At 42.7% G+C, this 16,354-nt stretch overlaps 2 protein-coding genes and 1 long non-coding RNA gene across 8 annotated transcripts; 1 reads left to right on the top strand and 2 right to left on the bottom strand.

The window, feature by feature from the left end:
* Positions 1–4,215: 4,215 nt before the first annotated feature.
* LOC125957451 (uncharacterized) lies at positions 4,216–7,679 on the bottom strand. 2 transcript variants are annotated; one of them, XR_007469232.1, is made up of 5 exons: positions 7,632–7,679; positions 7,068–7,152; positions 6,220–6,321; positions 6,117–6,185; positions 4,216–4,284 (listed from the first exon to the last, which is right to left on the bottom strand). It is a non-coding gene; the product is annotated as an uncharacterized LOC125957451 (long non-coding RNA). The 2 variants fall into 2 exon arrangements; XR_007469231.1 differs by lacking the exon at positions 7,632–7,679 and adding an exon at positions 7,480–7,579 and having other exon boundaries at positions 7,068–7,136.
* On the top strand, positions 4,588–11,223 carry LOC125957449 (uncharacterized protein K12H4.2). Of its 5 annotated transcripts, XM_049690154.1 has the most exons (6): positions 6,334–6,555; positions 8,006–8,384; positions 8,464–9,680; positions 9,748–10,000; positions 10,059–10,319; positions 10,386–11,223. In XM_049690154.1, exons 4-6 carry the CDS (start codon positions 9,766–9,768, stop codon positions 10,565–10,567), a joined length of 678 nt encoding a protein of 225 aa, XP_049546111.1. In that variant the 5' UTR covers positions 6,334–6,555; positions 8,006–8,384; positions 8,464–9,680; positions 9,748–9,765; the 3' UTR covers positions 10,568–11,223. The 5 variants fall into 5 exon arrangements, with proteins under 5 accessions (XP_049546114.1, XP_049546113.1, XP_049546111.1 ...); XM_049690157.1 differs by lacking the exon at positions 6,334–6,555 and adding an exon at positions 4,588–4,826 and having other exon boundaries at positions 8,006–9,680; XM_049690156.1 differs by lacking the exon at positions 6,334–6,555 and adding an exon at positions 5,279–5,604 and having other exon boundaries at positions 8,006–9,680.
* Positions 10,993–14,183, bottom strand: LOC125957448 (DNA replication licensing factor MCM4). Its single transcript, XM_049690151.1, has 7 exons — positions 14,004–14,183; positions 13,379–13,944; positions 13,217–13,315; positions 12,166–13,145; positions 11,734–12,100; positions 11,212–11,664; positions 10,993–11,134 (listed from the first exon to the last, which is right to left on the bottom strand). Exons 1-7 carry the CDS (start codon positions 14,062–14,064, stop codon positions 11,039–11,041), a joined length of 2,622 nt encoding a protein of 873 aa, XP_049546108.1. The 5' UTR covers positions 14,065–14,183; the 3' UTR covers positions 10,993–11,038.
* Between the last annotated feature and the right edge of the window lie 2,171 nt (positions 14,184–16,354).

The raw sequence follows: 16,354 nt of genomic DNA on the forward strand, positions 1-16,354 counted from the left end.
CAAGGAAATGCGACCCGTCACTTTTCCAGCCCTGGTTGCATAGCCTTCGTTTCGCTACGATAACTGGCACGATGTGTTGCAAGGAACGATCCCATTCTGATCATTCTAATGAAGAGGTGGCTGGTGGCTAAAGACCGCGGATTTATTCTGGCGCATGCAGCGAGGCCAGTGAGTGGCTGCCTGTCCCATTTTGCATCGGCCACCGTTACGCGGTCAGCGGCTTATCGCAGCGATCATATGCTACGATGTCCTGGAACGCAAGCGTGAATGACTTATTAGGACACAGTTTATTGCACATTCCAGAAAACATTCAATCACTCCAGAGATTGAAAATCACGACAGCAGCGACCGTAAGATCGAATCTAGCTTCATTTCGAGGGGGAAATAGCGTAAGATTTGTTTAACTGCAGGTTTTTTGCCTATCTCGTTATGTGCATTTGGTATCTATCAGTAAAATAGTTTTTTAAATCCATCGCGCAGCAAATTGGTGCATTTTTCCGTTCCCCATTGCATGCACGGTGCAGAAAATCAAAGTTGCTCTCGCGATTCGCTCTTTGATTTCTCCACAGCGCGTTTCTCTCTGGCGCTGCGCGTTTCGTTCTCGCGCGCTTCGCTTTGGCGCGCGCTCGCCTCTCTCGATTCGAGGTGGCAGAAAATTTGTCTCGCTCGCGCTTACGTCTACGGCATGTCGCATCTCTCTCGGGTGGCGGAAAAAGCGGAATTTGTTTCCTCGCTTGCGCTTACGTCTTCGGTATGTTGCATCCCGCTCGGGAGGGAGAATTTACTAAAATTTGTATTTAGACTAGCTAAACGACCCGGTTACTGGAACAGAGTATGAAACATTAATTTTTGAAATGTTTTATTTCCTTGCTTATCATGTTTATTAACTGCCATTCCATGCCATTCCATGCCATTCCATGCCATTCCATGCCATTCCATGCCATTCCATGTCTTTCCAGGCCATTCTAGCACATTCCATGTTTTCTCGTTTATGATTTGGTTTCTAAAATCCAAGATCAGAAAGTATGGTAAGCGCCATTGCGAAATTTTCGTCACTTGTGGTGCAAGACTTGTGCAACTTTTATCGGTTCACCGGGATGCTCGAGAGATCAACCATTTCCAGGTTCCCTTTTGTCAGTGATTTGCCAGGCCATCGGTCCGACTGACCGATGCCAGGGTAGACGCGATCGATCAGCGCTTGATCATCTGCCCGTAAGCTGTAGTTCGATTGCCAAGGGCGATCTCAAGCAAGAACAGCTTCACCATGTCCAGGTTCATCATGTCCAGGCCATGGTCAATCATGCCCAGGCCATGTCTGATTTCGGGTCCATTCAGGAAATGAGACCTGCCACTGTCCCAGTCCCGGTTGCATAGCCTTCGTTTCGCAACGATAAAATCTGGCATGATGTGTTGCAAGGAGCAATTCCATTCTGATCATTCTAAAGCGTGGGGGCTAGTGGCTAAAGACCGCGGATTCATTCTGGCGCATTCAGCGAGTCCAGTGAGTGGCTGCCTGTCTCATTTCGCATCGGCAACCGTTACGCGGTCAGCGGCTTAACGCAGCGATCATGAGCTTCGATGTCGTGGAACGCAAGCGTGGATGACGCCTATCGTTTCGATATGACAAAATCTGGCACGATGTGTTGCAAGGAGCGATCCTATTTTGATCAGGCATAGAGACAGTCGGACAGTAAACCATTCCTCTGACCGCGTGTAACCATTGATTAAGCCACCATTTTTCCGGTGATTTGCCAGGCCGGCAAGGTCCAACAGACAGACCATTGCCAGCATAAAAGCGTTCCATCCGCGTTTGATCATACACCTGTCGGTTGTACTTCGATTGCCAAGGACGATCTCGAGCAAAAACAGCTTGTACAATGTCCAGGTCCAGGGGATTTCAGGTCCATTAAGGAAATAAGACCCGCCATTTTCATCTCCACACCCCAGGTTGCATAGCCTTCGTTTCGCTATAACAAAATCTGGCACGATGTGTTGCAATGATCGATCCCATTCGGATTCATCATAAGGTTGGGTGTTACCTGCTGTGAGGTGACACTCAAAAACCACTAACAGCGCATGCCATTTCCTGACCATTTCCAGGTTCTGTTGGCCGCTCCTCCACGGTGCCATTGATAGCGATGAAGCCACCATATTTCCGGTTACTTGCCAAGCCACCTGTAGGCTGCACTTCGATTGCCAAGGACGATCTCGAGCAAGAACACCTTCTACCATGTTCAGGTCTAGGTGATTTCAGGTCCATCAAGGAAATGCGACCCGCCACTTTCCTCTCCACAGCCCAGGTTGCATAGCCTTCGTTTCGCTATGACAAAATCTGGCACGATGTGTTGCAATGAGCGATCCCATTTTGATTCATCATAAGGTTGGGTGTTACCTGCTGTGAGGTGACACTCAAAAACCACTAATAGCGCATGCCATTTGCGGACCATTTCCAGGTTCTGTTCGCCGCTCCTCCACGGTGCCATTGATAGCGATGAAGCCATCATATTTCCTGTTACTTGCCAAGCCACCTGTAGGCTGCACTTCGATTGCCAAGGACGATCTCGAGCAAGAACAGCTTCTACCATGTCCAGGTCTAGGTGATTTCAGGGGCATCAAGAAAATGAGACCCGCCACTTTCCCAGACCCGGTTGCACAGCCTTCGTTTCGCTATGATAAGAATAGAAAATCTGGTACGATGTGTTGCAAGGAGCGATCCCATTCGGATTCATCATAAGGTTGGGTGTTACATGCTGTGAGGTGACACTCAAAAACCACTAATAGCGCATGCCATTTGCTGACCATTTCCAGGTTCTGTTCGCCGCTCCTCCACGGTGCCATTGATAGCGATGAAGCCACCATTTTTCCGGTGACTTGCCAGACCACCTGTAGGCTGTACTTCGATTGCCAAGGACGATCTCGAGCAAGAACAGCTTCTGCCATGTCCAGGCCCAGGTGATTTCAGGTTCACCAAGGAAATGAGACCCGCCACTTTCCTCTCCACAGCCCAGTTTGCATAGACTTCGTTTCGCAACGATAAAATCTGGCACGATGTGTTGCAAGGAGCGATTCCATTCTGATCATTCTTAAGAGTGGTGGCTGCCTACTGATAGGTGACTAATCATCATAACAGTGGACAAATCATCAGGCATAGAGACAGTCAGGCAGTATTCCTTTCCGCTAAACGCGACTTCCTTCTGGCGCATGCAGCAAGGCCAGTGAGGCGCCTGTCCCATTTTGCATCGGCCACCGTTACGCGGTTAGCGGCTTAACGTAGCGATCATGAACTACGATGTCCTGGAATGCAAACGTGGACGACTTATCAGGACACAGGTTATTGCACTTGCCAGAAAACATTTCTTCATTCCAGATCCCTCGAAAACCACGACAGCAGACCGTAGAGTCGAATCTACCTTCGTTTCGAGTTGGAAAACAACGCAAGATTGGGTTAACTTGAGTTACATTTTCCAGTCTCATATTGTGTATTTCGTGTCTATCAGTAAAATAGCTTTTTAAATCCATTTTCGGGCAGCAAATCGATGCAGTTTTCCGTTCCCCATTGCGCAGAAAATCAAAGTTGCCCGCGCGATTCGCTCTTTGATTTCTCCATAGCGCGTTTCTCTCTGGCGCTGCGCGTTTTGCCCTCGCGCGCTTCGCACTGGCGAGCGCTCTCCTTTCTCGATTCGAAATGGCAGAAAACGCGGAATTTGTTTTCTCGCTCGCGCTTACGTCTACGGCATGCTGCATCTCCGGTTACAGGGCTACGCAGCATGACCATGCTTTTCTGCTTTATTACAATAAATGCGCATTTTTCAAAGTTAACTTATAAAGCTAAACGGCCCTGTTACAGAATATTTCAATATTTTGCCCAGTTTTTGAAATGTTTTTGTTTTCCTTAACCCTCGGTTGGGCACCCGGGTACCCGGGTATCCATTTAAAGTTTCAGCGAAAAAAAGAATGACTTCTCGTAAATATTTTTTTACGAAACTCCGGATCCCCAAAGTACAACTCCGGATCCCCAAGTAACACCTTGGTCTTTGACGCCATCTCTCTATTTAAACACCTTGGTCATTGACGACACATCACTTTTCAGAACACCTTGGTTTTTGGCGACACCTCTCTATCTAAACACCTTGGTTTTTGACGACACCTCTCTATTTTAAACACCTTGGTTTTTGACGACACCTCTCTATCTAAACACCTTGGTCTTCGACGACACCTCTCTATCTAAACACCTTGGTCTTTGACGACACCTCTCTATCTAAACACCTTGGTTTTTGACGCCATCTCTCTATCTAAACACCTTGGTTTTTGACGACACCTCTCTATCTAAACACCTTGGTCTTTGACGACACCTCTCTATCTAAACACTTTGGTCTTTGACGACACCTCTCTATCTAAACACCTTGGTCTTTGACGCCATCTCTCTATTTTAAACACCTTGGTTTTTGACGACACATCACTTTTCAGAACACCTTGGTTTTTGACGACACCTCTCTATCTAAACACCTTGGTTTTTGACGACACCTCTCTATCTAAACACTTTGGTCTTTGACGACACCTCTCTATCTAAACACCTTGGTCTTTGACGACACCTCTCTATCTAAACACCTTGGTCTTTGACGACACCTCTCTATCTAAACACCTTGGTCTTTGACGCCATCTCTATTTAAACACCTTGTGGACGGGCATTAAAGAAAAATCGCCTTGCAGCAAAAGTGATATTGCTTTGGTGTTCCATCGATTTGGTGATTCCGCTGTGATTTCGGTGATAATTACGCTGTTCTGATTTATAGTTTGATACATTCTCGATAGACATTTGCATTGCGGTAAAATTTGGAAATATCCCATCAATTAAATTACTCAGTGTGGATTCACAATTCCGCGTTAATTGCAACCTATGTGAACGTAACCTCACATAGGCTACCTATGTGAGGTTACGTTCACAGAATGTTAGATATTTATGCTATCTCATCGTCTTACAGGCTCTGCGGTATGATTCCAGAACTACGATCTTTTCACCGGAAGGGCGACTGTATCAAGTAGAATATGCTATGGAAGCTATTTCACATGCCGGAACATCTTTGGGCATTTTGGCGAACGACGGAATTTTGTTGGCAGCCCAAGTTGGACACCTCTCTATCTAAACACCTTGGTCTTTGACAACACCTCTCTATCTAAACACCTTGGTTTTTGACGACACCTCTCTATCTAAACACCTTGGTCTTCGACGACACCTCTCTATCTAAACACCTTGGTTTTTGACGCCATCTCTCTATCTAAACACCTTGGTTTTTGACGACACCTCTCTATCTAAACACCTTGGTCTTTGACAACACCTCTCTATCTAAACACCTTGGTCTTTGACGACACCTCTCTATCTAAACACCTTGGTCTTTGACGACACCTCTCTATCTAAACACCTTGGTCTTTGACGCCATCTCTATTTAAACACCTTGTGGACGGGCATTAAAGAAAAATCGCCTTGCAGCAAAAGTGATATTGCTTTGGTGTTCCATCGATTTGGTGATTCCGCTGTGATTTCGGTGATAATTACGCTGTTCTGATTTATAGTTTGATACATTCTCGATAGACATTTGCATTGCGGTAAAATTTGGAAATATCCCATCAATTAAATTACTCAGTGTGGATTCACAATTCCGCGTTAATTGCAACCTATGTGAACGTAACCTCACATAGGCTACCTATGTGAGGTTACGTTCACAGAATGTTAGATATTTATGCTATCTCATCGTCTTACAGGCTCTGCGGTATGATTCCAGAACTACGATCTTTTCACCGGAAGGGCGACTGTATCAAGTAGAATATGCTATGGAAGCTATTTCACATGCCGGAACATCTTTGGGCATTTTGGCGAACGACGGAATTTTGTTGGCAGCCCAAGTTGGACACCTCTCTATCTAAACACCTTGGTCTTTGACAACACCTCTCTATCTAAACACCTTGGTCTTTGACGACACCTCTCTATCTAAACACTTTGGTCTTTGACGACACCTCTCTATCTAAACACTTTGGTCTTTGACGCCATCTCTCTATTTTAAACACCTTGGTTTTTGACGACACATCACTTTTCAGAACACCTTGGTTTTTGGCGACACCTCTCTATCTAAACACCTTGGTTTTTGACGCCATCTCTCTATTTTAAACACCTTGGTTTTTGACGACACCTCTCTATCTAAACACCTTGGTCTTCGACGACACCTCTCTATCTAAACACCTTGGTCTTTGACGACACCTCTCTATCTAAACACCTTGGTCTTTGACGACACCTCTCTATCTAAACACCTTGGTTTTTGACGCCATCTCTCTATCTAAACACCTTGGTCTTTGACGACACCTCTCTATCTAAACACCTTGGTCTTTGACGCCATCTCTATTTAAACACCTTGTGGACGGGCATTAAAGAAAAATCGCCTTGCAGCAAAAGTGATATTGCTTTGGTGTTCCATCGATTTGGTGATTCCGCTGTGATTTCGGTGATAATTACGCTGTTCTGATTTATAGTTTGATACATTCTCGATAGACATTTGCATTGCGGTAAAATTTGGAAATATCCCATCAATTAAATTACTCAGTGTGGATTCACAATTCCGCGTTAATTGCAACCTATGTGAACGTAACCTCACATAGGCTACCTATGTGAGGTTACGTTCACAGAATGTTAGATATTTATGCTATCTCATCGTCTTACAGGCTCTGCGGTATGATTCCAGAACTACGATCTTTTCACCGGAAGGGCGACTGTATCAAGTAGAATATGCTATGGAAGCTATTTCACATGCCGGAACATCTTTGGGCATTTTGGCGAACGACGGAATTTTGTTGGCAGCCCAAGTTGGACACCTCTCTATCTAAACACCTTGGTCTTTGACAACACCTCTCTATCTAAACACCTTGGTCTTTGACGACACCTCTCTATCTAAACACTTTGGTCTTTGACGACACCTCTCTATCTAAACACTTTGGTCTTTGACGCCATCTCTCTATTTTAAACACCTTGGTTTTTGACGACACATCACTTTTCAGAACACCTTGGTTTTTGGCGACACCTCTCTATCTAAACACCTTGGTTTTTGACGCCATCTCTCTATTTTAAACACCTTGGTTTTTGACGACACCTCTCTATCTAAACACCTTGGTCTTCGACGACACCTCTCTATCTAAACACCTTGGTCTTTGACGACACCTCTCTATCTAAACACTTTGGTCTTTGACGCCATCTCTCTATTTTAAACACCTTGGTCTTTGACGACACCTCTCTATCTAAACACCTTGGTCTTTAACGACACCTCTCTATCTAAACACTTTGGTCTTTGACGCCATCTCTCTATTTTAAACACCTTGGTTTTTGACGACACATCACTTTTCAGAACACCTTGGTTTTTGACGCCATCTCTCTATCTAAACACCTTGGTTTTTGACGACACCTCTCTATCTAAACACCTTGGTCTTTGACAACACCTCTCTATCTAAACACCTTGGTCTTTGACGACACCTCTCTATCTAAACACCTTGGTTTTTGACGACACCTCTCTATCTAAACACCTTGGTCTTTGACGACACCTCTCTATCTAAACACCTTGGTTTTTGACGCCATCTCTCTATCTAAACACCTTGGTCTTTGACGACACCTCTCTATCTAAACACCTTGGTCTTTGACGCCATCTCTATTTAAACACCTTGTGGACGGGCATTAAAGAAAAATCGCCTTGCAGCAAAAGTGATATTGCTTTGGTGTTCCATCGATTTGGTGATTCCGCTGTGATTTCGGTGATAATTACGCTGTTCTGATTTATAGTTTGATACATTCTCGATAGACATTTGCATTGCGGTAAAATTTGGAAATATCCCATCAATTAAATTACTCAGTGTGGATTCACAATTCCGCGTTAATTGCAACCTATGTGAACGTAACCTCACATAGGCTACCTATGTGAGGTTACGTTCACAGAATGTTAGATATTTATGCTATCTCATCGTCTTACAGGCTCTGCGGTATGATTCCAGAACTACGATCTTTTCACCGGAAGGGCGACTGTATCAAGTAGAATATGCTATGGAAGCTATTTCACATGCCGGAACATCTTTGGGCATTTTGGCGAACGACGGAATTTTGTTGGCAGCCCAAGTTGGTCTTTGACGACACCTCTCTATCTGAACACCTTGGTCTTGGACACCACCTCTCTATTTGAACACCTTGGTCATTGAAAAAAATGTTGTTTTTGGTTTTTTTCTGTATCTGTAAAAAATCTGTACTATCATCCTTGCGCTTTAACATCTACAACATCAATTTATACAAATGGTATGATATGGCGAAAGGGTTTGCTGTCTAGGTCACCAAGGTCAGCATCACTATTATCAATTGGGTGGGTTGTGCAAAAGCCTTTTGACGATGCAAAACAGTTTTATTTAAAGAAATAATTAATTTCATTGAAACAATTACAGAAAAATACCACCATTTTTGGATTTTAATGCTTGCCATGCGACGTACTTGGTAGAGAATGACCGTATGAAGGGGTGTCAATGATATTGTGTTCCTTCTTTTTATTATTTTTTAATGCATATTGTTTTGATTTTGAAACAAAAACACGTTGCCAAGACCATTAAATTAGTTCTTGTGCACTATTTTTGTCATAAAACTGAACACGGTGGAACAATCGCTTAACTATTCAATGCACGTGAACTGGGACCCGGGTCCCAACGAAGGGGTAAACGCCGGGTGCCCAACCGAGGGTTAATGTAATTCCGTGAGGCATTCATTTCGTGATTATGAAATCACGGATGAATGGAGAATTTGCAGGGGAATCAGGCGATATTTATAGGCGACTTCAACCGTTATCGATGCACCAGAATGCAACATCAATGATCGTTTCCGTACATAAAAAATTTCACCAGCACCATCGATCGATTTGATCTTCATCTCTTTCGGCGTGAGGTTTAGCGTTTATTGAAGGTTTACTGAACTTTAGAATTTTTTATATGGATTTGGATTGAGTTAAAACTATCGTTTTAATTATCTTAGCTTGGTTCATCTTAGCTGCCAAGATTAATGAATCTCGGATGTCCCGGGTGTGCAGTTGCAGCGCACAGTTATATTTTAACAGAATAATTTTCAATCTAACCACCTAATAAAAGAAATGCTTAGTTTTGTCGAATAAGAATCAATAATGCGGGGGCTTTGGTTATTTCGGGTCCAAAAAGGTTTATTTTTGACGATTTCAGTGCAGAAACCATTCAACTTCAGTTTTTCGAAATAATTTCATAATAAACTACAATTTTTCAAAAATATTTGGTACTTCTTGCGGTGCCACTAGCTGGGTCGATAAAATTGGGATGAAACGGTTAATTTTGGAAAAAACGGTTAAATTTGAAAAAACAACGGTGAAATTTGAAAAAAAAAGTTTCGTTTTTATCGTTTTCGCCTCGTGGTAATTTCGTTTTTATTGTTTCGAGCAGTCGAGTACTCGAGCAGTAGCAATGTTTTTTTGGTTCACGGTTTTTTGAGGTTAGGAGGTAAAAAAAGGAGGTAGGAGTAAAAAGTTGTAAAATTGCAAAATTCTGAACATTTTTGAACCATTTTCCGCACGACTGTTGCCGTGGAGGCCTTATTACCATTTCCTCACAGAAATCTGCACGTCTCGAAAGGAAATCCGCAGAAACAGGCAAGTTTTTAGGATCGGGATTTTCGGTACATTAATGATTCGGTACATTTCTCCTTCCTTTCCTTAGATAATTATCTGGAAAATTATGCTTTTTACTTTGGGTAGGATCCTTTTGCGAATTGGTAACGAAACGAGAACTTTCGCGCACCAACTTGCATCTAGGAGCGGTTCAGAAAATCCGCCAAGAATCCGCCCAAAGTATCAGATATTTCGAGACACTGATGGGCCAATTATTTTCGATGTGGAAGAAGAGCGAGCGTTCGAAAGAAATATCATCTGCTCCGGAATTCCTGATAAGTTTAAAGACATCAATCTTTCCCGTAAGTACATGAGGATAAAAAGCAAGCGATATCTTTTAAAGGCAGCCTTTTGTTGCAGGTGCCGAGGAAGGGGTATTCGACCTACATGATCTAGTTTCTATCCTGAAATTGAACAATGCTATTGATCTGTTCGTTTGTACTGTACCAAAGGAGATCAAATATGTAGATTACATGTGCGTTGTTTCCGGTCGTAATAGGAAGCACATGCTAGCAATCGCCGAAACCGTGAAAAAGATGTTCAAAATCAAAAGACACACGACTGATCCAATTCCAAAAATAGAAGGAGAAACCAGCAGTGATTGGATGGCGATGGATCTAGGTAGATTCTTTGGTAGAAGGTAATGCATATTTTCTGGATTTCATCAGCTTCCACTATATGTTTTAGGCAATATTGCAATTCATATTTTCTCGCCAGAAGCACGGGAACAGTATGATTTAGAATCCCTTTGGACAGTTGGGTCTTTTTACGACAAAGAGTTGAATAAGCCAAATGAAGATTTGATACAGTTGTTCGAAAAGCATACTGTGTATTTGAGCGATATAAAATCTCTAAATATAAAAAAATAAAAGTGACCTGTTTTAAGTTAAGAGATGAAATTAATAAGACCAATAGCGGAAGTTGCTTTACTCTGCATAGTTCTCCTATTTCCAACACACGTTACAAACTAGCAAGAACTATTAAATACTAACCCGAACGTGTCCCGAACAAACCAAAGATTGAAGATTAAACCGATAGGTAATTACCTGGTTTAATAATGGTTTAAAGCGTTCTGAGGATTTCCATGGACCCGGAATGATAGTGAAAACTAAATTTTAACAAAAGTGAGCGTGTAAAGGATGTAAGTTTACATATCGCACATTCACTGTCGTTGTATTGATCTTGGAACGGTTGTTTATTTGTAGCATTATTTGATAAAACAATGCTTGTCTGAAAGGCTAGAAAATTTATTTATGAAATTATGAACTACTAAATTGAAATCGATTTACGAAAAAGGGGAAATGGAAATGAAAACGTCTTGCAATGAAAAGCTTGCTGTTTCAGCTAATTCTAATAGTATTATTACCGACAATAACCAGTACTCCCTCATCCTGCAGATCCTTCAGTGCGTCTTCAAACTGCTCCTTTGTTACAAGCTATGAATGATAAAGGAAAGGGAAGGGAAAATAATAAATTTTAATTCAGTGCCTTCAATGGTCTTAAAAATACATACCGTTTGCGAAGCTTCTTTTATTTCGCCAAAGAGTTTTTGATAAGGAAAAGTTGAAATTTTTCCTTTTGTCTTCAAGTTAGCCTTTATGGATGATACTAAATCGATACGTTTCTTCCGAGCAGCATTTGATAATCCAGTGGTTAAAATGCCGACATCAATTTTACCCGAAAGTGGATCTGTAGCTGATTGTTTCAGAGCCTCTCGGTGTAGCCGCCAGGCTTCTTCAACATCTTGTATATCAACGGTTTCACTAAGGCGTACCTTAGCATGAGCTTCAGATAACCGAATCAAGCTTTCTAATTGCCGAGGATAAGCCGATATCTGCCCTCTTCCGGATCCTACTTTACGCATGTCAACATAGACTTGAATCAACCTTTGTTGCGCTTCCTCAGATAACACAGGATTGATGTGCTGCTTAGCATATGCAATATAGTCCCGAAGGACACTCATATCCTATACACAGAAACGGACAAAATTACTACAATTCATTCAGCACAGACTTACCATCAACCACATACTTACCACCAAGTTGTCTTCATTTTCATTTCTAGTAGCGTAGTACATCGAGACCAAATGAACCGCAAGGCGCCGGTCGAAAACTTCATCCTGCGGATCTAATATGAGGAAAATGAGATCGAATCTGGACATCAGCGTGTGGGGAAGCTGCACGTTGTCTATGATGGTTTTGTTCTTATTCCACTGAGACTCTGAAGGATTGGCAGCAGCAAGAATCGAGGTTCGCGCGTTTAACTGGCAGATAATGCCCACTTTTGCAATGCTAAGAGTTTGCTGTTCCATCACTTCGTGAAGAACACTTCTTGTGGCGTCGTTCATCTTGTCAAACTCATCGATACAGCATACCCCATTATCTGCCAACACAAGAGCACCACTAAAATTACCAGATACTGATTATTAGTGTCTGCGAAAGAAAATGTGTACTCTATATATACATACGTTTGAAGGACAAGTTGCCGTGTTTCGGAATCCTTAGTGACATATGCTGTTAAACCAACTGCCGAAGATCCTCGGCCTGAGGTGTATTGAGTACGGGGCACTAAATTGTACACGTATTGCAACAATTGCGACTTCGATGTGCCCGGATCTCCACACAGCAGAATATGAATTTCGGCGCGAAAGTTTTGCCTCCCAGATGTTGCTTGTTTTTTCTTGGACCCTCCAAACATTTGTAACATAATACCCTTTTTAACGTCGGTATTTTCGTAGATAGATGGAGCGATACAACGAACCAACCGATCGTAAACGTCTGATTTCTGTGAAATCATTTTTAAAAGTTCAATGCGTTCTGGGGCAAACGTATGAGCTTTACCTTCCTCTTCTTCGTAAAGCCGTTTATCGTCAACTTTACGAAAATGGAGCACATCAATGTGGGTTCGGTAGACGGATTTCATCGATGTTTGGCGAGGATTTTCTTGCATGGGCATAGCTTTGTATATTCCGGTAACAGTTACTCGATCGCCGGGTTGCACTTTATCAACTAAGTCTTCGTGAGCCATAAGCAATACATTGTGGGGAGTTTGCCCCGCAGCCATGTCGTCAGGAGACTCTTGGAGTTTAATTAATTGGCGATCGGCAAATTGTGATCGATTGTGTATCAGTTGAAAACAGTGGTTTGAATTGCAATTAGTACACAAAGTGGGTTCTGCGATGCGCCCACGCTCAAGCTCAACCACTGTAGTAAAGCTACAAATAGAACACTTGAAAAAAGCGCACCGCATCTCTGGAACAATATTAGAGGTGCGAATAACCATTCCACTGATAGTGATTATCTGATCAATATCTTCCGGATTCAGTGCACGCATGGCTCGTGTCTTGTCCGCGTTGAACGGACGAACTTGGATTTGATGATAGAGTGTAGCAGCGGGGTATCGCTCAAAGAACATTTCATTTACCGCAATATCTAATGCCGGAATAACCTATATGAAAAACGTAAAAATCGTTCCTTAGCAATAGTTACTGCATTGCATGATGTAATATCAATACTAACATCCTGGGGATAGCAGACCAGTTGACGGTACAAAGACTCGTCGTATGTTTTTAAATGAGCACAATTGAAGTTCAAAAACGGTTCCTCAAGTGTGTGTATCTGGAACAACAATTAGCAGACATTAACATAGTGACGCAAAATTCCTCGAGTTAAAATGCTTACCTCCTCTAATTTTTGAATATAAAGTGGTTGGTTAAGATTCATCCCTTCAGCAATTTCATCTTCCGCTGCCTCCGGATCAATGTAACGCATGACGAATTGTTTAAATTTGTGCATACATTCATCCACCACGACATTAGTGCCCCATACAACCAATCGTTGACCGGAAGAAGCATAATCCGTAGCAGAGAGAGGATTTTCCGCATTGATAGAATTAAGACCAGGTTCGTGACCGTTCGTGCCGATGATTACTTGACGAAAAACTTGATCCACGCGAACATCCGGTCTTTTGCGCATTGGCGTTCCACGAATACCAGATCGAGGGGTCCGAATTGAACCCATGGAACTTGGTGTGCCGTAATTCAACGGAGAACTCATGTCCATTTCGCTTATTCCGGGTGCTCTACCGTACGGACTCGTAGCTGGCGCATTGGGAGGAGCATCACCGGTACCAGGAGATGTTACCATCGTTACATTGCGATCGGAGCTTTCCTGCACCAAACCCGGATCATTTTGCGGCATTGGGCATCCGATTCGAAGCGGTGTATCAGTATCATTATTAGACATTCCTTTAAAAGGAATTGTACAATTATTATAATGTATGCTCCTTGTTTAAACCAACGCTTACCTTGTTTCGATGGGGTTTTTTGCGAACATTCGCGGGAACTTGGCCTGCCAGGGCTCGACATTGTCTTAATGCGCTGTTTAATTTAAAAGTAAGCTAAAGATGTGGGCACGTAAGAGTTTAACCACGCAAGTACCGGATATCGCGAATACCGAACACCAAATAACGCGGAATGCTTTCGAGCGACCACCACCAAAAAGCGCGCGTTTTCACCAAGTTTCAAGAAAATTTTCTGCTTCATCAAGTTTCAAGAACCGACAAGAGCCCCTGCAGCAAATGCCTCAAAATGAATCAAATGAACGTTATTCATCAAATGAACGACGCCTGGGTGTTCATCGAGTACATACGAGTACACGCACACACGCGCACACGAGCGGTCGTTCACCCCGTCTTCTGCAGTGACGCTCCGGTCCGTTCAGTCCTAGCTAGGTCCTCCGTGTAGGCAAAATAATCTTCCCTTCCACCTAGTTTGGTCGATTCCGCTAAGCCACGATAACACAACCGGCGTTTTGTTCAGTGTAAATTTTCAAGCAATGATCTCTCGACTGCTCGTGGAACGTGCGTGATAAGCGCTAAGATATATCGCGAAAATAGTGCGAAACTAATACGGCCGGCGAACTATCCAGTGCGGAGCACTAATAACAGATAACGCCTGTGCGGGTTTGCGGAAACACGCGTTTTGGTGGCAAGGTGAAGTGGCAACGGCAAAGCTGGCACCGGTGTTCTGAGAAGAGTAGCAAGTGTGCCTTCAGTGGAAAACCGCATAAATTGATGCCAACGCATGGCGAAGAGTTTAGTGTAGAGTAATGGAACTTTCCCTTTGTTGAAAATCTGACCAAAAAATTTCTTATCGGTACGATAAGATATGGCAGTGTGCACATCCTCAAGAGGCGTGTTTTGTGATGTGAGTGATGTGATTGCAATTTTTACATGCTCTTGGTGCTGTACATATGTTTAATATGGTCGTTTAATCGAATGTCGATCGTGTAGTGTTATTTTATTCAACAAAACACTTTAACTGCAATTACAATTAATTGATGGGCCAAGAGCAAGCGGAAAAGCTAGTGGCGTGCCCCAGTTTATATCTATTAAATCCTTCGCCAGCCACCTTGTATTGGATAATGGGATGCTCGATACTAACCGACGGCAAATTATCCCAGTTGATGCGAAAAAGAAGTATATAGTTGAAGTATATCTAGATCTAGATCAATAGACCCTACACGCAGTGCGCTTGTATTTTATAATATCATGTTTAATATCTCCATAATGCACTGCGGTGCTTCAAAGGTTAGTGACCAGCACTCCGTCAGCGTTATTTCCGGTTCAAGCTTCTTTCCTTTCCTAATATTTTCCCTTTCTGTTTCGTCTGGCATAAGAAGGCAGTAAAAAGTATGCATTAAAACTACAAACGATACCGTTACTAGAAACTAGGATTTTCATTCTCCGAATGAGTGTAGAGCGGGTGAAAGAGAGTGCAGCGTGTATACAACAAGACATGTTAAAAGTTGTTTAGAGCACTATTATTGAAGAGCATGTTAGATGAAAAAAGATAACTCTGTTATACGTATAAACATTTCCCGACTGTTCCCCGTAAGTGACCGTTAAGATAATTGGCACGATTGTCTGAGTTAATCAACGAATCAACCTCCACGAATAGTCGAATTTATCACTATTGCTAATAGGCGATTATTTTAATCACCCATTCAGCAAATGTTGTCCAAATGAGTGAAAAACATTCATAAACAAAATTTGACGTACTTGAGGTGATTCGGTCTTCGTGCGGTACCTGTTGTTGGTTGCATTCGAACCAATGCCTGTCCCCTAGGAGGAAGGGATGGCCGCTGTTTCTCGTATCATGCGAGGTGATAGTATAGGTTTGTTGGGTATGCGATTCACAGGACGCGGGGAACGACGTGGGGAATATCCGCGGAGCGGCGGGCAATCGTTTAAATGTATGCGTGCTGGTTTGCGCCCTCGCGCAGCATGGTCGGCAGTATAATTAAATATGTGTCAAAAGAGCAATAACCTTTGGTTCAAAAGGGGCGAGTTTAAAGAAACTAACGGTAATTGTTTTTGCAATAGATATCTTAAAAGTAACAAAGTAAAAGGTTGTAGGCTGGAATAGGCCCCCACTCACAGGGAATTACTGAGTGACCGAAAAAACCGCTTTTTACTGTTTAAATGTAACCTTTCCTCCCTCCCCTAATACAATTTTTGTTTCCGCATTTTTTTTATAAAAGAATGTTTACTCAAAATGTAAAAAGGCAATAATTTCAGTTATGTAGTAACCCACCGTTGCAGGATCTTACCGAAAAAAATGCATTTCAATATCGTACCGAATAAATCGCTAATCT

Source organism: Anopheles darlingi, chromosome 3 (assembly GCF_943734745.1).
Source record: "Anopheles darlingi chromosome 3, idAnoDarlMG_H_01, whole genome shotgun sequence".
Taxonomy (NCBI): Eukaryota; Metazoa; Arthropoda; class Insecta; order Diptera; family Culicidae; genus Anopheles; species Anopheles darlingi.